General features: G+C 38.3%; 1 protein-coding gene across 6 annotated transcripts; it reads left to right on the top strand.

Moving 5' to 3' along the window:
- The first annotated feature begins 1,824 nt into the window (after window positions 1–1,824).
- On the top strand, window positions 1,825–11,180 carry rell2 (RELT like 2). Of its 6 annotated transcripts, none has more exons than XM_058798938.1 (6): window positions 1,825–2,013; window positions 5,578–5,796; window positions 6,434–6,496; window positions 6,596–6,659; window positions 7,345–7,524; window positions 9,660–11,180. In XM_058798938.1, the coding sequence occupies exons 2-6, from the start codon at window positions 5,604–5,606 to the stop codon at window positions 10,327–10,329; spliced, it is 1,170 nt and encodes a 389-aa protein (XP_058654921.1). In that variant the 5' UTR covers window positions 1,825–2,013; window positions 5,578–5,603; the 3' UTR covers window positions 10,330–11,180. The 6 variants fall into 6 exon arrangements, with proteins under 6 accessions (XP_058654921.1, XP_058654918.1, XP_058654917.1 ...); XM_058798935.1 differs by lacking the exon at window positions 1,825–2,013 and adding an exon at window positions 2,280–2,617 and having other exon boundaries at window positions 5,477–5,796; XM_058798934.1 differs by lacking the exon at window positions 1,825–2,013 and adding an exon at window positions 2,280–2,617.
- Window positions 11,181–21,517: the final 10,337 nt, after the last annotated feature.

Raw genomic sequence — 21,517 nt, forward strand, 5'->3', positions numbered from 1 at the left:
CGCCTTTGGCCACTTTCTGGAAGCTTGCATTGGATTCCTGGTTGTGTGATTTGTGAGGGGACAGTGCGCCTCTCGCTCTCGAGGGTTGCCTCCTTCTCTTCTCCTTCATATGCTGAGTTTCCCCTCTCATTACTGTCGGGACCTGCTGCGCTATGGTTTGCTACCAGGGTTTGGGTCCCTTCCTTCTGACCTGCCGAAGCAGTGCGATTGTGCTGGTTGGGCATCCTCCCACACTTCATCCTCCCTTGATGGATCCGCAGGCCTCTGAGCGAAGTCACCTTCTGCCACCCTTATGTGCACTTCCAAAGGAGCTTCTCATTGCCATTATCCATTCCGTTCGTTACCGTATGATCCGTCAAAGTAGGCCCATCTTCCCAGTGGCTTGTGGGGACGTCTCCTCGCCACCCCCGCAGCTGCCCGAGCCCCAATTCCTGTTCCTCCTCCGTAGCCACAACCAGTAGCTTACCTTCTCTGCCTCCTCCGCCAGCTCCTTGATGGCTCTCCTCAGGCTTATCCCCGTTGTCCCAGCAGCTCGGAGAAGCTGGATTGCGGACTTTCCCACGAAGCCCCTGCATCCAACTTCTACGGGATGGATGGTCGCGGATGGATGTTATCTGAGTTCAGATCCATGTATAAAACTCTTATTTTCTCTTGTGCTTTTAATCTTTGGTAAATCGGTTTTGTATATTATTTTATGTAGAGTACTTTGGCCTGCCAAGGTTGTTTCTAAAGGTGCTTTATAAATAAATCAAATCTCAGAACTCAACACAGATCTCAAATCTCAGTTTTAATTTATTTATAAAGCAGACATCCCGCCTCTCCTGGAAGTGTCCTGCACTTTGTGTGCATTTCCCTGATGACTGCAAATTATATACAGTACTCTGGAAATCAAGTGAGCGAGATAGAACCCCTATTTCCGGGGTAATATATTTTGTTCTCAGTTATATAGTTTGTCACCTGAGATGCATTTACCATGTCATGCATTATTTATTTATTTATTTGTGGCATTTTTGGTTATAATGTCAGCTATTTAGCTGATTATCTGTTAATCTATAGAGTGTGTGTAATTTATGTTGTTTGTTTCCATTTTGAATCAGGTCTCCTCTATTAGTAAAGCCTAAGCCAAAGTCTAGGACTGTGGTTCAAAAAATACAGCCTTTGGTATGGCAAGATCATGAAATATTAAAATTTTATTGAAGCTTTCTGAAGCAACAAGGCTCTTAAAACATGTACTATTGAGGTTACTGCCACCTGCTGGTTGAAAACATAACACACACTTACTGAGAAATTGGAAGCAATTACAGCGTTTAATAAATATTGTAGAAACTATAAAATAATATACAAAATAGGCTACCATGCAGTCAGAGGCGTCAAGCCCATTCATACCGATTTTTGAGCCAAGTGGATTTTGAATGTAGCTTTCAAAAGACTAAATAAATAAATAAATAAATAATAATAATATTTTTTATATTTGATTCGATCACACCAGCTTCTAAATCCAAATCTGCGTTCGCTGACTGGCGCTGAAACGGAGACAGACGCGTTTTTTACAGCGCTGCGCAAAAAAAAATAAAAATAAAAAAAACCTTAGTTTGTTGGTAGTTGTCATAACTCCAATAGATTGATACATAGCCTACTGTTGTGCTCATTCATTAATTCATTCATTCAGTTAGTTATTTTGCTTAAATTTGTTTGTTTGTGCACTGTATAGACATCATATGGATTATAGGCTACATTATATGGAGACGGAATATTTGTTTCTAAAAATCTTCGTTTGTCTTCATCTGAAATCTGTGACGACACGAGGTTGTGTATATGATGAGAAAACTCTTGTGTTTGGTGAATGTTTTCATCTTTTGCAGAAGTGAAGGAGCTGCTCCAGAGAGCTGAGCATTTCTCGTGTCATCTTGCTTTAAATATGTATCGGACTGCATCATGAGTCCAGCTGCTGCTGTTTCACACTCAATGTCATTCTGAGAGCATCATAAACTCGTCTCCTGGTCAGAAGCTCTGGTGAGTAGCCTGCCTGAGAATAATCGCATCATTAACGCTCTTGTTGCGAAAAATAATAACTGTTTTACGCTATGTTTTGTGGTCTCTGACTTTCTCTGTTTTAAAGGTTATTAGGCCTGAGAAATGTAGCGTTATAATAAAGACATGTAAATAGCACGCGAATTCATGCCACAATAATCTGCTTAAAATCATCATGAAACAAAGCAATAACATTCCGCTGATTTTATCACCGTGTTTAACCGAGCGCACGCGCGCGCGTGTGTGTGTGTGTGTGTGCGTGCGTGCGTTAACAACAGCTGGACGGAACACAGCGGAACGCGTGCTCGAGCTGACTTTATCCGGGCACGAGTCACACAGAGAGGGGAATAAGCGCTCGTACGTGGGAACTATTAATGACAATAATCACACAGGACGCTTGTGATAACGCCGGTATATACAGTAGTCCTCGAGTTGCAGTGAATAGAGCAGCTCTTTGGTTTTGTTCTCAAAATAAATATAGTTTCGCCGTTTCTTAAAAGTCTGAAATGTGATGAAAATATGAAATGTGATGTCCTCATCTGAGCGTCACAAAAACATCAACAAAGAGCTCAAGGTGCAACCCAAGGTAAGATATGTCACGTTCCTTGCTCTGTGAAGTATTGGCTGAGTGCACTAACAATATTCTCTTTTTTTGTGTGTGTGTGCGGTGTATTTGTCTCTTATGCAGTATGGATAATTTAATGGAAAGTTTAAAATAAAATGCATGAGAAGATGTATCTGCATATTTTTGGCTGCACAGTAATACCTTTAGTTCAAACTCCCTGCTGAAAAGAACAAAACAAAACAAAAAAACAAAAACAACAGACACATCACAGCATTTGTAATGGTTTAACTGGTTATAATGGGACTTGTGTTGGTTTTATTGGAAACTGTGATGTTGGTCTCTACTGGTAATTTGTCATCTTCTATTGATGGCTTGTGAAAACCACTAAATCTTAGCTGAATATGTCCCAAAACACACTACAGAAAAACAATTTTTAATGGTTTTAATATTTAAAAGTTGATGGTTTGTAATGTTTGTTATGGCATATGTAGTGGAAACCATTAGAATTTCTGTGATTGTTTTGTTGTTGTTGTTTTCAGCAGGGCTGTATTTGACACGCATACCTGTCTGTAATTTATCAAGGTTTTCATTCAAGTTCATTCTGTAGCCTAGGTGATCACAAAATTGAATTCTGCAAGTAGACCAATAGAGGTTTTTGAACATTTCACCATCAGCTGAGTAGTTGTCCTGCCATAAGAGACTCATTTTTTTAAAGTTACATTTATGGGCTTTTTTAATTTGAGAGGACAGGAAAGTATTGGGTGGAGAGAGGGGGGCTGGATCAGCAAAGGACCTCGAGGCGGGACTCGAACTCGGGTCGCTGTAAGCGCAGTTGAGCTGTATGTCGACGCACTAACCACGAGGCTATCTGCGCCGACAATAAGAGACATTTTTAATAAACATGTTGGGAAATTAGATTCCTGTAGGCAGGATATGTACATATTAGATTGTGTTTATTATTTTGTTCATGACCCATGTGAAAACACTGAATGCATTGCGTCTGAATGATGAGTTGGAGTTAAGAGCACAGACTAACAAAAACACAGTGATGATGAGGGCAGATGGGGTTTCAGTGGTGGAGGATGAGAATGATTCCTGCAGCCTCATCAGTGTGTTCTCTTCTGGAGGTCATGAGAATGCTGAGTCATTCTGCAGAGGATCTCTCTCACGCTCTCCAGCTTTCAGTAGGTGAGACACTCTGTAAGATGATCCAGTATCATAACTAATTCAGCAATTTCCATAGGAAGACCTTGAGAAGCTGGCTATGGGAAAACAAACTGCAAACCACCAAATGTCATCATTTGACTAATGATAATTAGAATACAGAAAGCTGAATAAGCGCTCACATGTCATTAGCTCTCTGGGATACCTGATTGTGATTGGTTGATGGCAGAATTCTACAGTCAAATATCTTTGACTATCTGATATTTGAATATCACTTTTGAATATCTGATTAATGAGCACTAAACTGTTTAATTGACTTTGTTTAAATGCTGTGTCAGTTTCTTTTCTCCCATATCATCTCCATTCTTATTAACAAGCTTTTTCAATGTTGCCTTTATGGAGAAACATAATGGAGTAAACAACTCACTCCATCTGCCACACACACACACACACACACACACATCCCATAGGCGTAATGGTTTTTATACTGTACTTACTGTATGTGCTATTGCTCTACACCAACCCTACACCTAAACCTACCCCTTACAGGAGACTGCAGGCATTTTTACTTTCTCAAAAAAACTAATTCTGTATGATTTATAAGCCTTTTGAAATATAGGGACATGGGGTAATGTCCTCATAAATCACCTTCTCCTTGTAATAGCTGCCATACCCATGTCATTATACTAATTTGTGTCCTCATATGTCACAAAAACGTGCACGCACACACACACTTGTTCAGTAAATTGGACCATATAAGCAGCTTATGAACGGTATACCTGGTTTCAGTCAACATAATGAATTTATTGCTTGGATTATGCTAGATTTCACATTGATTTATTTGTGACAGCTATCAACGACCAAGCAAGGAATAACAATAGCCATTATTAATGGAAATAAAACAGCAGAAATGCTGACAGTGTTGCTGTGTGCTGAGAAACAGGCCTTAAATGCCCACAAATAAACCAGCGGTACTGGAGGCTTGATGAGGTATGAAGTGACAGGGAGACAAACTGAAACTGCAATAGTGGTAAAAAATGTATAAAAAGTATAAAAAAATATATCAGTCATCTGCCTTACTTAAACTGCTGTTTTGCTGAATGGACATGTGACTGGGTGGAGATTTAATTAGCTTTTCATCAGTGACGAAGTGCCTATAACCTCTATAACAGAATCATTCATTTGTACAGATCCAATTGATTTGCATTCATCTGTATCAAACCACAGCTGCTATGTGAGGTTTGTTTCTCTTATACATTTCAAACAGTTCATTAAAGTATATGTAATAGTTTCTTTACAGAGATCTTGACCAGCTTATTACATGAGGTCTGAGTCTGCTTACTCTCCTCGAGCTGGTTTTGTCGCCTGCAGCTTATTATTGAAGGCATGAAGACTTCATCTGATTATTACAACAATACATTGTAAAAAAAAAATTTTTTTTAAAAACGCTATGCAGGTAAACCTGACTTCAATCTTGAACTTAGTTTTTATATTTCCAAAAAAGCACTGTACTGTAAGTTGGCAGTTGTTGATGAATCGTGAATCATTTGAAGTGCTGTGCAGTGTGTGTGTGTGTGTGTGTGTGTGTGTGTGTGTGCGTGCGTCCGTCAGAGGGTGTGGGTCGAGATCCTCTTAACACGTGCCTGCACAGAAAGATAACGCTGCTCGTTTACATGAAATAAACCCTGATGGAGCTCAGCGACTGATTATCTACAGGAGCCAAGAGAGTCTGATGGCGTGACAGAGACGAGCTGCTGAGCGCTGGAGAGAAAGCAGCTTTAGGTCGTGTGCTCATTACCCTTCTGCCCCGTTTGCAGCAGCCGGCTGTGTGAAGAAGACCGTGATGACAGACCAGGAGACGCTCAGCGTGGACGATCCACCTCCAGCATACATCATCTTCCTCCTGGTGTTCCTCTTCTTCATCACGGGCCTTCTGGGATTCCTGATCTGTCACTGTCTGAAGAAGAAGGGCTACCGCTGCAAGCTGGAGGAGGATGAAGAAGACTGTGAAGACAAACTGGGGGCAGAGCAAGATGGCAAGTCTTTTCAACCTTTGTTTAAAAAAAAAAAAGAAATCCATACGTGTTTAAAGAGAATTACAATAAAGTCCAAGTTTACAGTAGTTTACAATTTGCACATGCACTTAATGCCCAGCAGGTTAAATTTGAAGGGAACGTTGTGACATTTTTTCAAGGGTCCCTAAAACTACTGAGGCACACACGTCTCTAATATTGAGAGATTGAAGAAAGCATATTCTGCATGTATCCCTTGGAGGTTTTTATTTGTCTTCAGATTCCTTGGCGTAATACCAAGAAATCCCTCAGAATCACTTTTTTTTCTTATATGCTTGTATAATATAGTCATAGGATCCAAAAATAAGCACTGTTTTTCCATTGACCTTTCAAGTTTTTTCCCACCATACTGCTGAGCAGACATTTATAGATAACTGGGATATTAGAACAACAGTTAGACTTTGACCTTGCAGTGTGCAAAATGAGGTTCACTCTCACAAGTAATGATTCACAGAACATCTGCAACATTTATTTGACTTAAAACATGGCAGTGACTGTAATTATAATGCTATTTACATAAATAGTGGAAAAAACTGTTTGCAAGATCATCATTACCATAATTTAAATATCAAATGAGAAAACTGCTCTTTTTTCCCCTCAGATGCATCAGAAGACAGTCAAGACACCGTGGAACAAATCCTGAAATGCATCATTGAGAATGAAGGTACTGATCATTCACTCTGTTCTGTTCTGCGGTATTTACCTTTGCACTGCATTTAAATGATTTTAGGGGTTGAAAAATGCTGTTATTTTCGTGTTACAGCCAATATGGAGGCTTTCAAAGACATGGTGGTTGGCCAAAATGTTTGTGAACATCACGATCCACGGTATGATCGTTATTTTTGTGACTCTTTAAATATGTATTTTGTTTGATAAATGGAGAAACACCAATTCATAAACATGTTTTGTTAGGTCTGCATATCTGTGACCCTGGACCACAAAACCAGTCTTAAGTGTCAATTTTTCGAAATTGAGATTTATACATCATCTGAAAGCTGAATAAATGAGATGAAAATCTGGAATCTGAGGGTGCAAAAAAATATTGAGAAAATCGCATTTAAAGTTGTCCAAATGAAGTTCTTAGCAATGCATATTACTAATGAAAAATTAATAAATTTACAAAATATCTTCATGGAACATGGTCTTTACTTAATATCCTAATGATTTTTGGCATAAAAGAAAATTTGATCATTTTGACCCATACGATGTATTTTTGGCTATTAAGACTGGTTTTGTGGTCCAGGGTCACATATGTTGTTTGATATGACACAAGCTGAGATTATTTACAATCTTCCTGTTTGTTTGCAAATATTTTAGTTGTAATATATTGAAGTAGAACATAGTATAAAAATCAATGTTTTTAATGAGTACTGAGTTCAGCATTGGTCCTGTATACCCCCACAGCGATGTAGGACAAGCAAAGGCATGTAAATGTGTGAATTACTGTAAACACTGATCTCTGAAGGAGTACAGGCTGAAGATATTTCTCTAATGCTCTTCCTTCTCACAAAGCTTGCGTCACAAAGATAGCGTCGGTGGTCTTCCCCTTCACCATCACACCGTTCATCTGGGAGGCGAGATCAGCTCGTGTGTTCACTGTATGCAGAATCGCGTGTTAAAATCGCGCCGCAGGAGCCGCATGTCTCGAAGCAGAGCCCGGCCGGGAGAGCAGACCGTGCTTTCTGTGGGCAGGTGAGATTCTTCATCTGATTCAACAGCACTACCAGTCACACTCTTTCTTCATCACTGCCCTGCACTTTAGAACAGCACTAAAGTCATCAAAAACATCAAATTGTCATGTGTCAAACACAACACATAGAAAACAAAGATGAAGTATTTAATAGACGAGAAATACATTCAGTAGAAAACCTAAACACTAACCACACTGCCAGCAGAGACGTGAACCCAGGATGCTTTTTAGGGTAAGTTTACACAACAAAGATTGTTCTAAAAATAGAAAAGTTATTATTCCTTTGTGTTTTTGAAAAGATTCACATACAGATGACAGTGCTGTCAAACAGCTAAAAGAGCCGTATTATTTATGCCAGGCCAATAGTTGGCGATGACACTTTGCCTGCGCACATACGCAGAACACGTAATACACACGCGCATGACCTCACTATTTTCACAAATTTAGGTTTTTGTAGTTTACACTGAGGAGAATAATGGTATTGTTTTCATAAACTTGCACCCTGAAACCCGTTTTCAAAAGTTTGTGTTTTCTGGCCCTAAAAATGCTGTTGTCATGTAATTGAACGACCAAAACAAGGAAAAAGTTTTCATCTTTTAGTTGAAAATGGTATCATGTAAATGAGCCCTGTAACAGCACAGGACTTCCCATGTAAGCTTGACGCTTCAGCAATTTAAATATGAGTCGGATGACAAATAAAAAGGTGTGAAAAAAAGATTCATCTTCAGGAATATTCTCGATTTGACTGCACTATCAAAACTTAATTGCTCTTAATAATGACACTAGTTTTCTGTAGAGGTAAAGCTGACTTTGAAGTAGTTTGAAGACTATATATATGATAAATATCACAACATTAACACTATTTTCCTGTTCTATGAAACTGTTTTGAAGCAGCTCAGATGTAGAAAACTTAATGTAAATAAATGTGACTTTAAATGTATAAATATCATGATTTTTTCTAAATTTATAAACATAATTTTCTCATAAAAAGTCCAATTGATGTTATATTTTAAGAGACAAAATCATGATATACTATCACGAGGTCCAGCAGGGCTTCTCTCAAAAGTCTCATATTTATAGGCAGGTTTTTTTTTTTTTTTTTAATGCTATACCACTTCTTTTAAAGAATTTGTTCCTTTTATGAGGCTTTTTTTATTTTATTTTTTTTATTTTACTTCATTTTAATATTAGGACAGGATACATTAACATTTTTGTTTAAAGGGGTCATGAACTGAGAAATCAAAATTCATTTGATCTTGAGACTGTACTATAAAAACATCCTGTAAGTTTCAGAGTTCAAAACTTTCTTGTTAGTCTAAAAACAGCTTATATTGAAACCAATTTGCCAAAACAACAGGCTGTGGAATGTGCCAGTTTATGATGTAATAGTCTGGTTAAACACCGCCTCCACATAAAGATCAACGCCTGCTTCTACATCAATGCCTGTTTAGCCCCGCCCACCGATTCGCATCTGTAGTGTAAATATGGAGAGCAGCAAACTTCAATAACGAGAGAAGCCTTCCTTCTGTACCCAACGTTAGAAAAGAGTGGATGAACATTACTTTTAATAAAGATCCAGATAGTGTCAGTAAGAACTTAGTCCTTTATTCACCTTTTTACTGCGGATTCTGTTATTGCAGATCATTTGAATGGCTACGAGTCTACAATCCTCCATGCCTATTCAAACAGACCGTTCTGATGAGGGGGTCAAAAACAGGACAGAAAATAGCTCATTACTTCTAAATTATGATATTTTTATGTAAAAATCTTGATAACATTATAAGTGGACTTCAGAGGACAGTACAAAATAATAATAAAAAAGGCAATTCATGACCCCTTTAATATACACTAAAACTGACAGGTTTTTTGTAAATAAATTCATAGGAAATCATAATTTATATTAGTCTAAAAGTTAACTTCAAGCATTTAAGCATTATGCTTCATGGTCAAGAGCCGTTTAGGATAATAAGAAACATAAATTTAATCAATTGTGTCCAGACTTTTGACTTATAATAATAATAATAATAATAATAATAATAATAATAATAGACTATAATTAAGATGTGCATTATGTGCATGCAAGTTTATCAAATATAGCCAAGCTGAATACCATCTTTATACTTGCCTAAATTGACAGATTTCGTGTCACTCACATGGAGAAGAGAAACAGCCTGCAGGGTTCGATGAATATTCCTACACCAAAGCCTGGAAACACATCGAATGACACGACACTCTCAGACAGCAGGACGGACTTTAAAGACACTTCCAAAAAACCTCAGGAGGAATACAACATCCGCAACATGTTCAAAGAACCTGGAGCAGTGAACGGCAAAGTCCCGAACCTCAGCAAACGCAAGAAAAGTGTGACACTGCTGGGCTTCTATAAGGCTAGTAATGCTGTGGAGACTAAAGCAGGACAGGAGGTGTTTGTGGAGGACAAGGATGAGTCGAGCACTGCCGATCAGTTATCTGAATGCTGGAGCTCCGGCGCGGTGTCTCCCACAGATCCCACCAAAACCGCTTTAGATGAAAACTCAAATAAAGCCTCCGGGAGTCAATTACAGGAGACTTTGAGAGAGAGCAGCCCAGAGAACCAGAAGATTGATGAAGCCACTTTAAATGAGAAACCACAGGACAAAATAAGTGCAAACACAACAGGGATTGTTGGTGATGGTTCTAATGGTTGCTCTAGGTTTTCTGTGGTACGGACTGTTGAAGAGACTATCATCACACCCGCAGCTAACACTGACAAAAGAGATGATACACCAACACATGATGAACCTAAGACTGGACAAGTTAGTCAGTAGAGTATAGACAATCAGCAATAGACCCACAAACATAACATCATAAGATGATCAAATTGGTGTATTTTGAGAATGAGACTCAGATGGAAAACTTATCATTTGCCACAACACTGCTTTTACCAGTAGTACACTTTATATGTGAATTAATTGCATATTAAATCTATATATGAAGGGCCCAATTGATAAAGCAATATATTCAAATAGCCTATATTGACAATTTGGTGGTTTTCTGTTCACATCTTTACAAAGCAGCTTCAACACAACTGAGTACAGTGAGTACAGCGGCTCCCTCCACACAGGTCAGGTCTCTCCAAACCGGCTGATGATACCCATGCTGAAACAGGGTCAGATCGTACTATGTGAGGTTGTGGCTGTTAAAAGAATGAGACAAACAACAGAGATAAAGATACAAATTATGTATTTACAATATCCTCATGCAACTTTAAAACAACATAGTAAAGACAGGAAAAAATTAAAGTAAAAGAGTCCATTAAAGAGCTGTTAATGTAAAGAGTCCATTGCACCACCCCCTAAAGCAGCCCTAAAGGATCCTAGTGTGTTGGAAGTGTATATACAGTCTAATAAAATAATAATCCAGATCCTTGATGCTTGAGCACTGTAAAACATATATTTTTTAAAGATGTAAATAAACAAATATTACTTTTACAAGAAAGTATATTAGTCTTGGTACTTTACAATGTCATGTTTAATTCAATGTTATTTGCAATTTCTTTGTAATTTGTTACATTTATTAGCAGTTTTGCAGTGACAATTGTTCCACTTCCATATATTACTGTGTCTGGGGTTGTGGAGTTTTGTCGGACAAGGAGTTGTGTAGCATGTTCCAATAAAAAGGGCCTGATCTTCCTAATGTTGTATAAAGCAAATCTGCAGGACTGGGCAGTTCTAACAATGTGGTCTGAGAAATTCAGCTGATCGTCAATCACAACTCCAAGGTTCCTGGCTGCAGAGGTGGACTTACCCATTAGGCAAAGGTAGGCAACTTCCTTGGGCCCCCAAAAGTCATGGACCCCCTAAGATACTTTTCATATATGAGAAGCATATTAAGCTTTTTAAATGTTTTTCAGTTTCATTTAAATTTGTAGATAAAATAACTAAAAATAAATGTATTTTAAAGTTTAGAATTAGACAGCCTTTGGAGAGTGTAGGCAACTGTGCCATAAAAAAATTACCCCAAAGCACCACCTAGCGGCTAGTGTCCAATCTACTCTAATACATAACCTGTTTAAACGTGAATACCACACTGGATGGGATAAAAATGATGACATGGCAAGTCTAAGCCACACCACATTGCTCTGACATTTTCATGTGTGCTTTCACCTTTGTGGTCTACAACATGAAAGAAAGCTATTATAACATACATGTAGAAACTGTAGAAACTTTCAACTATGGGGCACCGTTGTGCAGCAGCAAGCATCACAACAGATAATGGAACCTCAAGCTTGATCCAGGTAAATGTGTGCAATTGTATAGGGCCCCATTTCTATATGTTGTCTGTTGCCCCTAAATCACTAAATTGGCCCCTGCCTGTTCTGGAAGGAGTTATGGTTGTTGTGCCTATAGAAATGGAGAAATTGTGATGAAGTGATGGGTTTGTTGAAACCACAAGCAGTTCTGTCTTGACAAGGTAGAGTTGAAGTTGATGATGATGATCCTTCATCCAGCAAGAAATGTATGTTAGACATGCTGAGATGTGAGCAGCTATGAATGGATCATCAGAATGGAATGAGAGAAAGAGCTGAGTGTCATCAGCATAGCAGTGATATGAAAAGCCATATTTCTGAATGACAGAACCTAGTGATGCCTTGTAGACAGAGAAGAGAAGTGGTCCAAGCACTGAGCCCTGAGGCATTCCAGTAGCTAAATCACAGAAAGAAAGAAAGTCTTAATTATGATTTCAAGAAGTCTTAAATTTGGGGGTGGAAAGACAAGAATTGAGATATGGCTTAATGTGATGATCAAACTTCAAAAGGCTATTATTTCATTGAATAAATGTGAGCACTGCACACTTCAAAATATGTAAATACGTGAATGCAAAAGACCACTGAAAAATAGGCGAATCAGAACATAACACCGACTGTGACGTTACAGTCAGGATCACTAATATGTACGCCCCCAACATTTGCATATACCCACCCATGTTCTATCTTTGTTCAAGAAACAAGCGAGGACAACAGCGAAAATGGCAGACCATGGAAATAAATGTTATGTTTCAGGCTGTGTAGGGGATGTGAAGTGCAGGGATGGGTTGGTGTCTGTATTCAGAAAGGCACGGAAAGCAAATAATGCGTTCTAATAAAATAACGCAAGCCACTAAAGGAACATGGTTAGCTTCTTGCTAGCAGTAGGCTGTTGCATTACAGTACATAAGATTTCACTTACCACATAAACAGAGTAAGGAGAGATGACTGAGGATGATGGTGAATGATTTACAGATCCTGAGCACCACTGACAAGCATCTGATCTTGTTAAATGTGTGGTAAGTACTGCCGCTCCATAGTATAAACAGAGTTCTTGCTATCTCGAATCCCAAAAGTGAAACTAAAAAGTGATCGTGCATTTGAGAGCAGTTTCAGTTCCCTTCATATTAATAGCGGCTCTCTGATGCCCGCATTTTTTTTACAGGATAATTAACCAATGATATAACTGCGAGAGAAAGTATTGAGATATATATTTTCCTCCCTGTGTTTCCTTTCTGCTGTGTGACCTAGCACTGTGAAACAGCCAATCAGAGCAGAGCTCAATAGTATTATTCATGACCCTTCCAAATAAGGTAATAACAGACCATTTCTTTCTAGGGAGAAATCCTAGGATTTTAAATGGTCATGTAAAACCATTTCTGGAGATGTTTTGCCCTTACCTAAGCCACATACCTTCTATGTAGATATCAGAGAACAATTTAAAATATTGTATCAATGCATTCCATGGCACCTTTAAACCTTCCTGGGTGTATATGACTTACAGTAATTCTTTAAGACGAATTCAATCGGAATTCAATTTTAATTGTGATGATTTTGGCTCACATTTAACAAATTAGAACATGGTGACATGCCAATCAGCTAATCAACTCAAAACACCTGCAAAGGTTTCATGAGCCTTCAAAATGGTCTCTCAGTTTGGTTCACTAGGCTACACAATCATGGGGAAGACTGCTGATCTGACAGTTGTCCAGAAGACAATCATTGACACCCTTCACAAGGAGGGTAAGCCACAAACATTCAATGCCAAAGAAGCTGGCTGTTCACAGAGTGCTGTATCCAAGCATGTTAACAGAAAGTTGAGTGGAAGGAAAAAGTGTGGAAGAAAAAGATGCACAACCAACCGAGAGAACCGCAGTCTTAAGGATTGTCAAGCAAAATCGATTCAAGAATTTGGGTGAACTTCACAAGGAATGGACTGAGGCTGGGGTCAAGGCATCAAGAGCCACCACACACAGACGTGTCAAGGAATTTGGCTACAGTTGTCGTGTTCCTCTTGTTAAGCCACTCCTGAACCATAGACAACGTCAGAGGTGTCTTACCTGGGCTAAGGAGAAGAAGAACTGGACTGTTGCCCAGTGGTCCAAAGTCCTCTTTTCAGATGAGAGCAAGTTTTGTATTTCGTTTGGAAACCAAGGTCCTAGAGTCTGGAGGAAGGGTGGAGAAGCTCATAGATCAAGTTGCTTGAAGTCCAGTGTTAAGTTTCCACAGTCTGTGATGATTTGGGGTGCAATGTCATCTGCTGGTGTTGGTCCATCGTGTTTTTTGAAAACCAAAGTCACTGCACCCGTTTACCAAGAAATTTTGGAGCACTTCATGCTTCCTTCTGCTGACCAGCTTTTTAAAGATGCTGATTTCATTTTCCAGCAGGATTTGGCACCTGCCCACACTGCCAAAAGCACCAAAAGTTGGTTAAATGACCATGGTGTTGGTGTGCTTGACTGGCCTGCAAACTCACCAGACCTGAACCCGTAGAGAATCTATGGGGTATTGTCAAGAGGAAAATGAGAAACAAGAGACCAAAAAATGCAAATGAGCTGAAGGCCACTGTCAAAGAAACCTGGGCTTCCATACCACCTCAGCAGTGCCACAAACCGATCACCTTCATGCCACGCCGAATTGAGGCAGTAATTAAAGCAAAAGGAGCATCTACCAAGTATTGAGTACATATACAGTAAATGAACATACTTTCCAGAAGGCCAACAATTCACTAAAAATGTTTTTTTTATTTTTTATTATTGGTCTTATGAAGTATTCTAATTTGTTGAGAATTGGTGGGTTTTTGTTAAATGTGAGCCAAAATCATCACAATTAAAGAACCAAAGACTTAAACTACTTCAGTCTGTGTGCATTGAACTTTTCCACGACATTCTAATTTATTGAGATGCACATGTACTTGGAATGTATCCCTGGCAACTTAAGAACATCACAAACAACGTGAGTTTCAGCAGAGCACATGTTAAGGCTTTTACACAGCAGAAATAAACATGACAACAGCCACTATAGATTATAGAAGATAATAAACACATGATTACGATAGATATGGTCTGTACGTGATTTTCTTGAGGTGAATGTGTACGTTATATCTGAAATGTTATTTTGTGCAGCGGAAAAGGATATAAATAGCATATTTTAACAACAGTAAACGACAAAATTCCACATGTGATCGTTATAGATCACATATAGAGGAAGTTATTACACTGGTGGTTTGAACTGAGTTCTGAGTAAAAGTGTACTATTAATCTCATAAATTGTTTTATGTAGCATGATGCTAATATTAACTCTAATGCACCTGCAGAACAGGTCCAATTCTTCTTCATAATGCATTTTGTCATAATACTTCACGTAAGGATGCAAGAAAGTTTTGTTGTATTTATTTAGAAATACTTTTGATAATAGTTGGGTAAATGTATACTGGGATTGAAGCGATGTGGCTTGGTAAACATTTTATTGCCAGTTTAAAGGCTGATAATGGCTGAATAAAAAAAAAAAGAATAATGATAAAAGAATAATAAGGATTATGCCTCATACCTGACGGAAATGTGAAAGGTTCTGTTTCCTTAAACTAGTTTGTTATGCATTTCTTTTTCAACACATTTACAGGTAAATCCTAGTATTTTAAATTTGCGATTAATCATGATTAATCACAGTCCATGACTGTGATTAATGCGATTACATTTTTTAATCGATTGACAGCACACACACACATATATATATATATATATATATATATATGACTTTCATTTATCAGATGAACACAAACTAAGATCTAAATCATCTAAACTAAATCATTGTTTTTCATATAACAAGTATGGGACGTCCAAAAATGACACTTCAAAAACTACACAAAGTGAATATGACAGTAACTCATACAACCCCTGTAAAGGAATCAGTGTCTTCTTAAGTGAAACAATGAAAATTATAAATACTAATATTTTTAACTTGACCCTCGTGTTCACTTTGTGTGGTTTCTGAAGTGGTCCTGTCCCCTTGCATTATACGGACTAAAAATCTTTTCTTGTGTTCATCTGAAGAAAGAAAGTCATATGCATCTGGGGTGACATGAGAATCTTAATTTTTGGGTGAAATATCACTTTTAATAACAATGTGATGCAGAGGTTAGAAACATATTCCAGACAGAATGCAAGAATTAGTTGAATTAATGAAGAGAGTCATAGAATTAAAACATACAATATTAACGTTTTGAAAGGCCACTTTTTTATGTTGTCTACGTCACTGTCTAAAAGGATAATTAATCTATTAATTGTTTATTTGGGGAATTTTTTTGTGGGGGCTTTGTCTCAGGAAATATTGCTACATAATAATTTGCAGCTAATTATATGAATTAATGAGCAAATCGTGTAATTATTAAGATTAAGAAAATATACGTTGAGAGTCCAAATTCCTACTCAATGCGTCATATAATGATATATTATTAATACAACTTATTCACTACCTGGTAAGAATGTCACTAAACATGAATTACAATTAAGTAAACGTACAATGTTCATTTAAACACTTTTTTGGAGATTTGTAACATTTAATTAAAACAAGAATTCCCACAAAAATATTAATTATATTTTTTTTAAATTATCAATGATTTTATTTGCACTCAATCTTGTGCATTCAGCCAATGTATTACACAGCTAATGGCTCTATCAAAACAAAGAATAATGAATAAACATTTTTTGGGGGAAAAAGCAACTTTGCTACCTCAACATGCTTCCTCAGATTTGATGGTGAACTTTTGAAGCCAGACATTTACCTGATGAAAGTCATAACTGTGTGTTTGATGCGTGAAAACAATGATCATTGGTTCTCACGTCAACCACGCACGTTTGAGCTTCCGTTTACCATATTTAATGTGTATAAGATAACATAAAAATGTAATGTACTTTTTAAGTTGAAATAAAATCGTAAGGAGTAAAAAGTACTGTTTTTTTTCTTCAGAAATGTAATCAAGTAAAAGTACAAGTAGTCAGTTTAAATTGTACTTGAACAAAGTAAAAATCCACCAAAATAATACTTAAGTAAAGTAATCAATTAAAATTACTCAAGTATTTTACACCTCTGATGAACACACGTATATCAGTTAGTGGAAGCTAGAGTTTACAGTTTATAAAGTTTTAAATATGGATATTATTTTTACAAAAATACATCGACTCACTTTAGAAGGCCTTTATCACCTCCCGGAGCCACGTGGAGCACTTTTTATAATGGATGGACACACTTTGTTTTGCTTCAAAATCTTGACCACTACCTACTGCCATTATAAAGTTTGGAAGAGCCCTCCAATTGTATTCATCTGAAAGAAGAAAGTTATATATACCTAGGATGGCTTGAGGGTGAGTAAAACATGGGGTAATTTTCTTTATTGGGTGAACTATCCCTTTAATGTTATATCTGTAATATTTTTTAAAGATTTATCAGTGCAACAACTGTACTCTACCAACAGATGGAGCCGTTGTTGTAGAAAATACACTGAACAGACTAGTAAACGTCTAGAAAGAGAAACTACATTCATCTTTGCTTTATTCTTCACATGAGGTTGCAAAATTGCTGCAAACTGTCCCAGACTACATTAGACATGTTATTTCCATTTGCCTTTCTCTCATGTGGACACACACACACAGGATACTTAAGTGTCCTTTCTGGCTCCCGCCACTATTTTATTTCTGCAGTCGTCTTTAGTTTTCCTGCAAGTGTAGAAAAACTTTAATTGTTTGTTGTATGTCTGGGCTGATTAACATTAGCTGTCTTATTTCAAAAGTGCATGGAACAGAATTCATATCTCCAGTGCCAGACTGTAGGGTTGTGGGGCCCTAGGCAAGATAATGAAAATAGGCCTCACTAGTTTGAAAATTGTCATAGCAATTTCACGAGTAAAGAGAAAGCACATAAAATGGCAATTTCAATAATTAAAAAATGTGTAATAAGTGTAACTCATCCAACATACAGATGTAAAAATATAAAAAAAATTGAAGTGCAAGTGAGCTTGACAAATGAAAGTAAATAGATACACATGAAACACAAATAAAATAAAATATAAATGAATTATACACAAAAACTAAATCAAATAAACAGAGTATAAACAAAATAAACATCAGTGCTGACTGAATGATACTCACTGAATATAACGTAACTTTGTGAGGTCATGATGAACTAAAGTGAGTGACAGCTTTTTAGTGATTGAGTAATGCTCTTTGCACCATAGCAATGAAGCAGAAGCAACCTCAGTGATTTGATTCAAAATCCAGGTCTGTAATTATTTAAGGTAACACACTGAAATGGCTCAATTTTCCCTCATACAACAAGTCTGTCTGTGATCGTGGGCATCATTGCATTTATAAAACAAATACTAATACTACAGCAATACATATTTTGTATAGCAGTCAGAACATCCTTTTTTTTTTCTCAGCTCCATAAAGATACCGTTTGGATTCCATTTCTACCACAATTTCACTTTAATCTGTCTCTCATTCTTCCATTTCAATTCCAAAATCTGAACCAACAAAATCTGAACTGTAACTAGAAAAGTTTCAGTTACAGTTGAACTAATTGTTAATTAAATAAAACATTAAACAAAGTAATAATTATTGATAATGATTATTATTAATATATTTTACAGAAAGCTGCAGCTTGACCTGTTAACATGCAGGATGCCTATAACTAATTGTTTTGGAAGGTCGGATTTATTATAATGATTATGATTAAAAATCATTAACAGTAATTTCTCAGTTTTTGTCAGGAAATTTTATGCATCCACTGAGAGAGGTAGAGAGAAAAAAAAACTAATCTACACTGGAGAAAAACTAGAAGCATTATTTTCCCTATTTTTTACCCAAAATAAGGTGTCCTGAGTAGCTGTAGCTGTTTCATTCATACTAGTAGCCGGAGGGTGCCCTTGTGCAGTAAAACAAAAAGTGAAAAAAATAAAATAAAATGAAATACTCACAAAAATCACCTAGGAGGAATCCTTAATATGGAGAATGGCATATGCTATTGCTGCAGTAGCTGAATAAAACACAGATAGGATGTTTCAACTGATGAAGAATGAAGACAATAAACATACGGTTGTTACTAAATGGTGTATCTCTGTTCTTCTAGCCATCTCGGGTATTTATTTATTTTTTATATGCATTATGTATACTTATAATGCAATGCTAATCAACATTGCCTTTATTACTGTATATTATAAAATGTTTTTAAACGCACTGTACAGCCCTTTTGCATCATCTGTTCGACTTACAGGGGCGCTGCAGATCGATCATTGTTTGACATCAAAGTACTGCAATAAGATAGGAAAGCATGCAGAGCTGTCCATTAGTATATACTGTAGCTCTCGCGGTACTTCGATGTCAAACACTGATCTGTCTGCACAGCGCTTCTTCAAGTCGAACACACCTAGAAATTGAATAGACAACCTCGCGTTCACGGGGCCCTCCCCGTAAGGGGCCTTAGGTGACCCTTTTTCCACCTGTTGGACGGGCCGGCACTGCATATCTCAAAAGAGCTCAGCAGAATCAGTTTCAAGAGGAATGTGTTTGGGTCATTTTCAGTTTTCATACAGATTGTAACCACAAATACTCAGCTAGCATTAGCTTTGCGATGCACATGCGTGTCTTTATTCACAATCCCCACCTTCAATTCGATTCTCGCGCCGGCAGGAATTGAAGGTGAGGATTGTGAATGAACAGCACTCTCTCCACCTTTGATACCATGACTTAGGTGCCCTTGAGCAAGGCACCGAACCCCTAATTGCTCCCTGGGCGCTGGAGCAAGGCTGCCCACTGCTCCTGGTGTGTGTTCACTGTGTGTGTGTGCACTTGTTCACTACTCACTGCTGTGTGTGTGTGCACTTGGATGGGTTAAATGCAGAGCACCATTTCGAGTATGGGTCACCATACTTGACAATACATCACGACTTAACTTAACTTAACTTAACTTAACTTAACTTATTAGCTGATGTTGGAAAGGTCAAGCGTAACTTGATGATGATGCAATACACAATGCGAGTGGCGCACATACACGATTATAATTAGCAACTATCAATAACACAAACTTATGCCTTCAAAATACAGCAATTTAAAGATAATGAATAACATGAACACAATCAGTCACTTGTATATGAACGCACTCAGCAGAAAAACAACAACAGCGAAGAATGTCCATGCTCTGAACTGCGTCCTGTTATTACTGTTAAAGGGATTGTTAAAAGGGAAATGCTGAGTCATTAGCGCAATACCTGTTAAAGTCACAAGGCGGCACTAATGTCTCTATACATAGCTGGCCTTTTCTACAGCCGCCCCCACATTTGTTGTGTAAATGCGTAATTCTCAAATTGAGAATGCCTTCAATCTCAACAAGCACAGTACGCAACATTTCCTCTGTCACAATTTGATCCCCTATAGTAGAACAGAGAACTGATTTTAGCGATCTTATCTCTCTTTCCCAACAGTCTCCAAAGTGCGAAGCGCCTGGAGGGTTGAACTTAAAGCTAATCTGGTGACTGGCTAATTGCTTCTGGAGGGAAGGATGGAGCATAGCAAAATCTTCTTGTAGTGCTCTCTCACCACCTCTGAAGTTTGTACCTTGGTCAGAGATGATCTCGAATGGCTTGCCTCTGTGGGAGATGAATCTTCGGAGGGCCATTAAGAATGAATCTGTGTCCATCTGATAGAGCAGGTCTGGGTATACAGCTCTCGTTGTCAGACACTTAAATATGATACCCCATTGTTTCTCATGTCTGCGCCCAATCTTGATGAGGTAAGGGCCGAAGCAGTCCACTCCAGTGGAGTAGAAGGCTGGTTGAAGTAATCGCAGTCTTCAAGGAGGTAAGTCGGCCATCCTGGGAATACTGGGCTGGCCTCTCCACTGTTTACAGCCTAAGCAGGTTCTGTGGTGCTGCCGAATAGCTTGTCGGCCTCTCAATATCCAGTACTTACGCCGTACTTCAGCAAACACCCTCTCTGCTCCTGGATGGTATAGAATTTCATCTTAGTCCTGGATGATGAGTCTGCTTAGGGGATGCTTAGGTTTGAGAGCTATAGGGTGAATGGCGGATTCGTCTAGCTGCTCTGTTCGTCTGAGACGACCACCAACTCTGATGAGGTGGGTAGTCATACTCTGGGGCAAGGCACAAGCGACGACTACTCATCGGTAGAGGTTTACCAGACTTAAAATGAGCCATCTCGACTGGGAAACATTGGATTTGTGCTTGATGAAGGAGGGCTAGTTCGGCTTCTCTATAATGCTCAGCTGTTAGCACTTCCGTAGGGGTAGCCGCCCCATGCAAGGCTCTAGCTGTAGCTGCGAGTAGTTCCTTATAAGACCCAAGTTGATTGCAATCAGGCAAGGCTGGGTTGGTGACAGGAACTGTAAGTCCACAGAATGTGACCTGTTTCAGCTCTGCATCTTCAGTAGGTAGCTGTAAGAGAGGACTCTGAGGCCACTGATCTGTGGGTAGGTGAAGGAATGATGGCCCTTGACTCCATCTGCTTGCCTCGGCTAACTCGGCCAACGTCTTGCCCCTAGTGATGTCATCAGCAGGATTAGGCATGGAATCAACATAATGCCAATCCTTGGGGTCTGTTAACTCCTGTATCTCTGCAACTCTTGTTCCGACAAAGACTTTAAATCGAGATGAGTCAGCTTGAATCCATGCCAGCACAGTGGTGGAATCTGACCAGAGT

Source organism: Onychostoma macrolepis, chromosome 14 (genome assembly GCF_012432095.1).
Source record: "Onychostoma macrolepis isolate SWU-2019 chromosome 14, ASM1243209v1, whole genome shotgun sequence".
Lineage (NCBI taxonomy): Eukaryota > Metazoa > Chordata > Actinopteri > Cypriniformes > Cyprinidae > Onychostoma > Onychostoma macrolepis.

What these genes read in the sequence shown, in the direction of transcription:
- rell2 (XM_058798938.1), top strand. Translation starts at nt 5,604, where the DNA reads ATGACAGACCAGGAGACGCTCAGCGTGGACGATCCACCTCCAGCATAC. An exon ending in ATGCATCATTGAGAATGAAG is followed by an intron (nt 6,497 to 6,595) that starts GTACTGATCATT and finishes TTCGTGTTACAG; the next exon opens with CCAATATGGAGGCTTTCAAA. An exon ending in TGTGAACATCACGATCCACG is followed by an intron (nt 6,660 to 7,344) that starts GTATGATCGTTA and finishes CTTCTCACAAAG; the next exon opens with CTTGCGTCACAAAGATAGCG.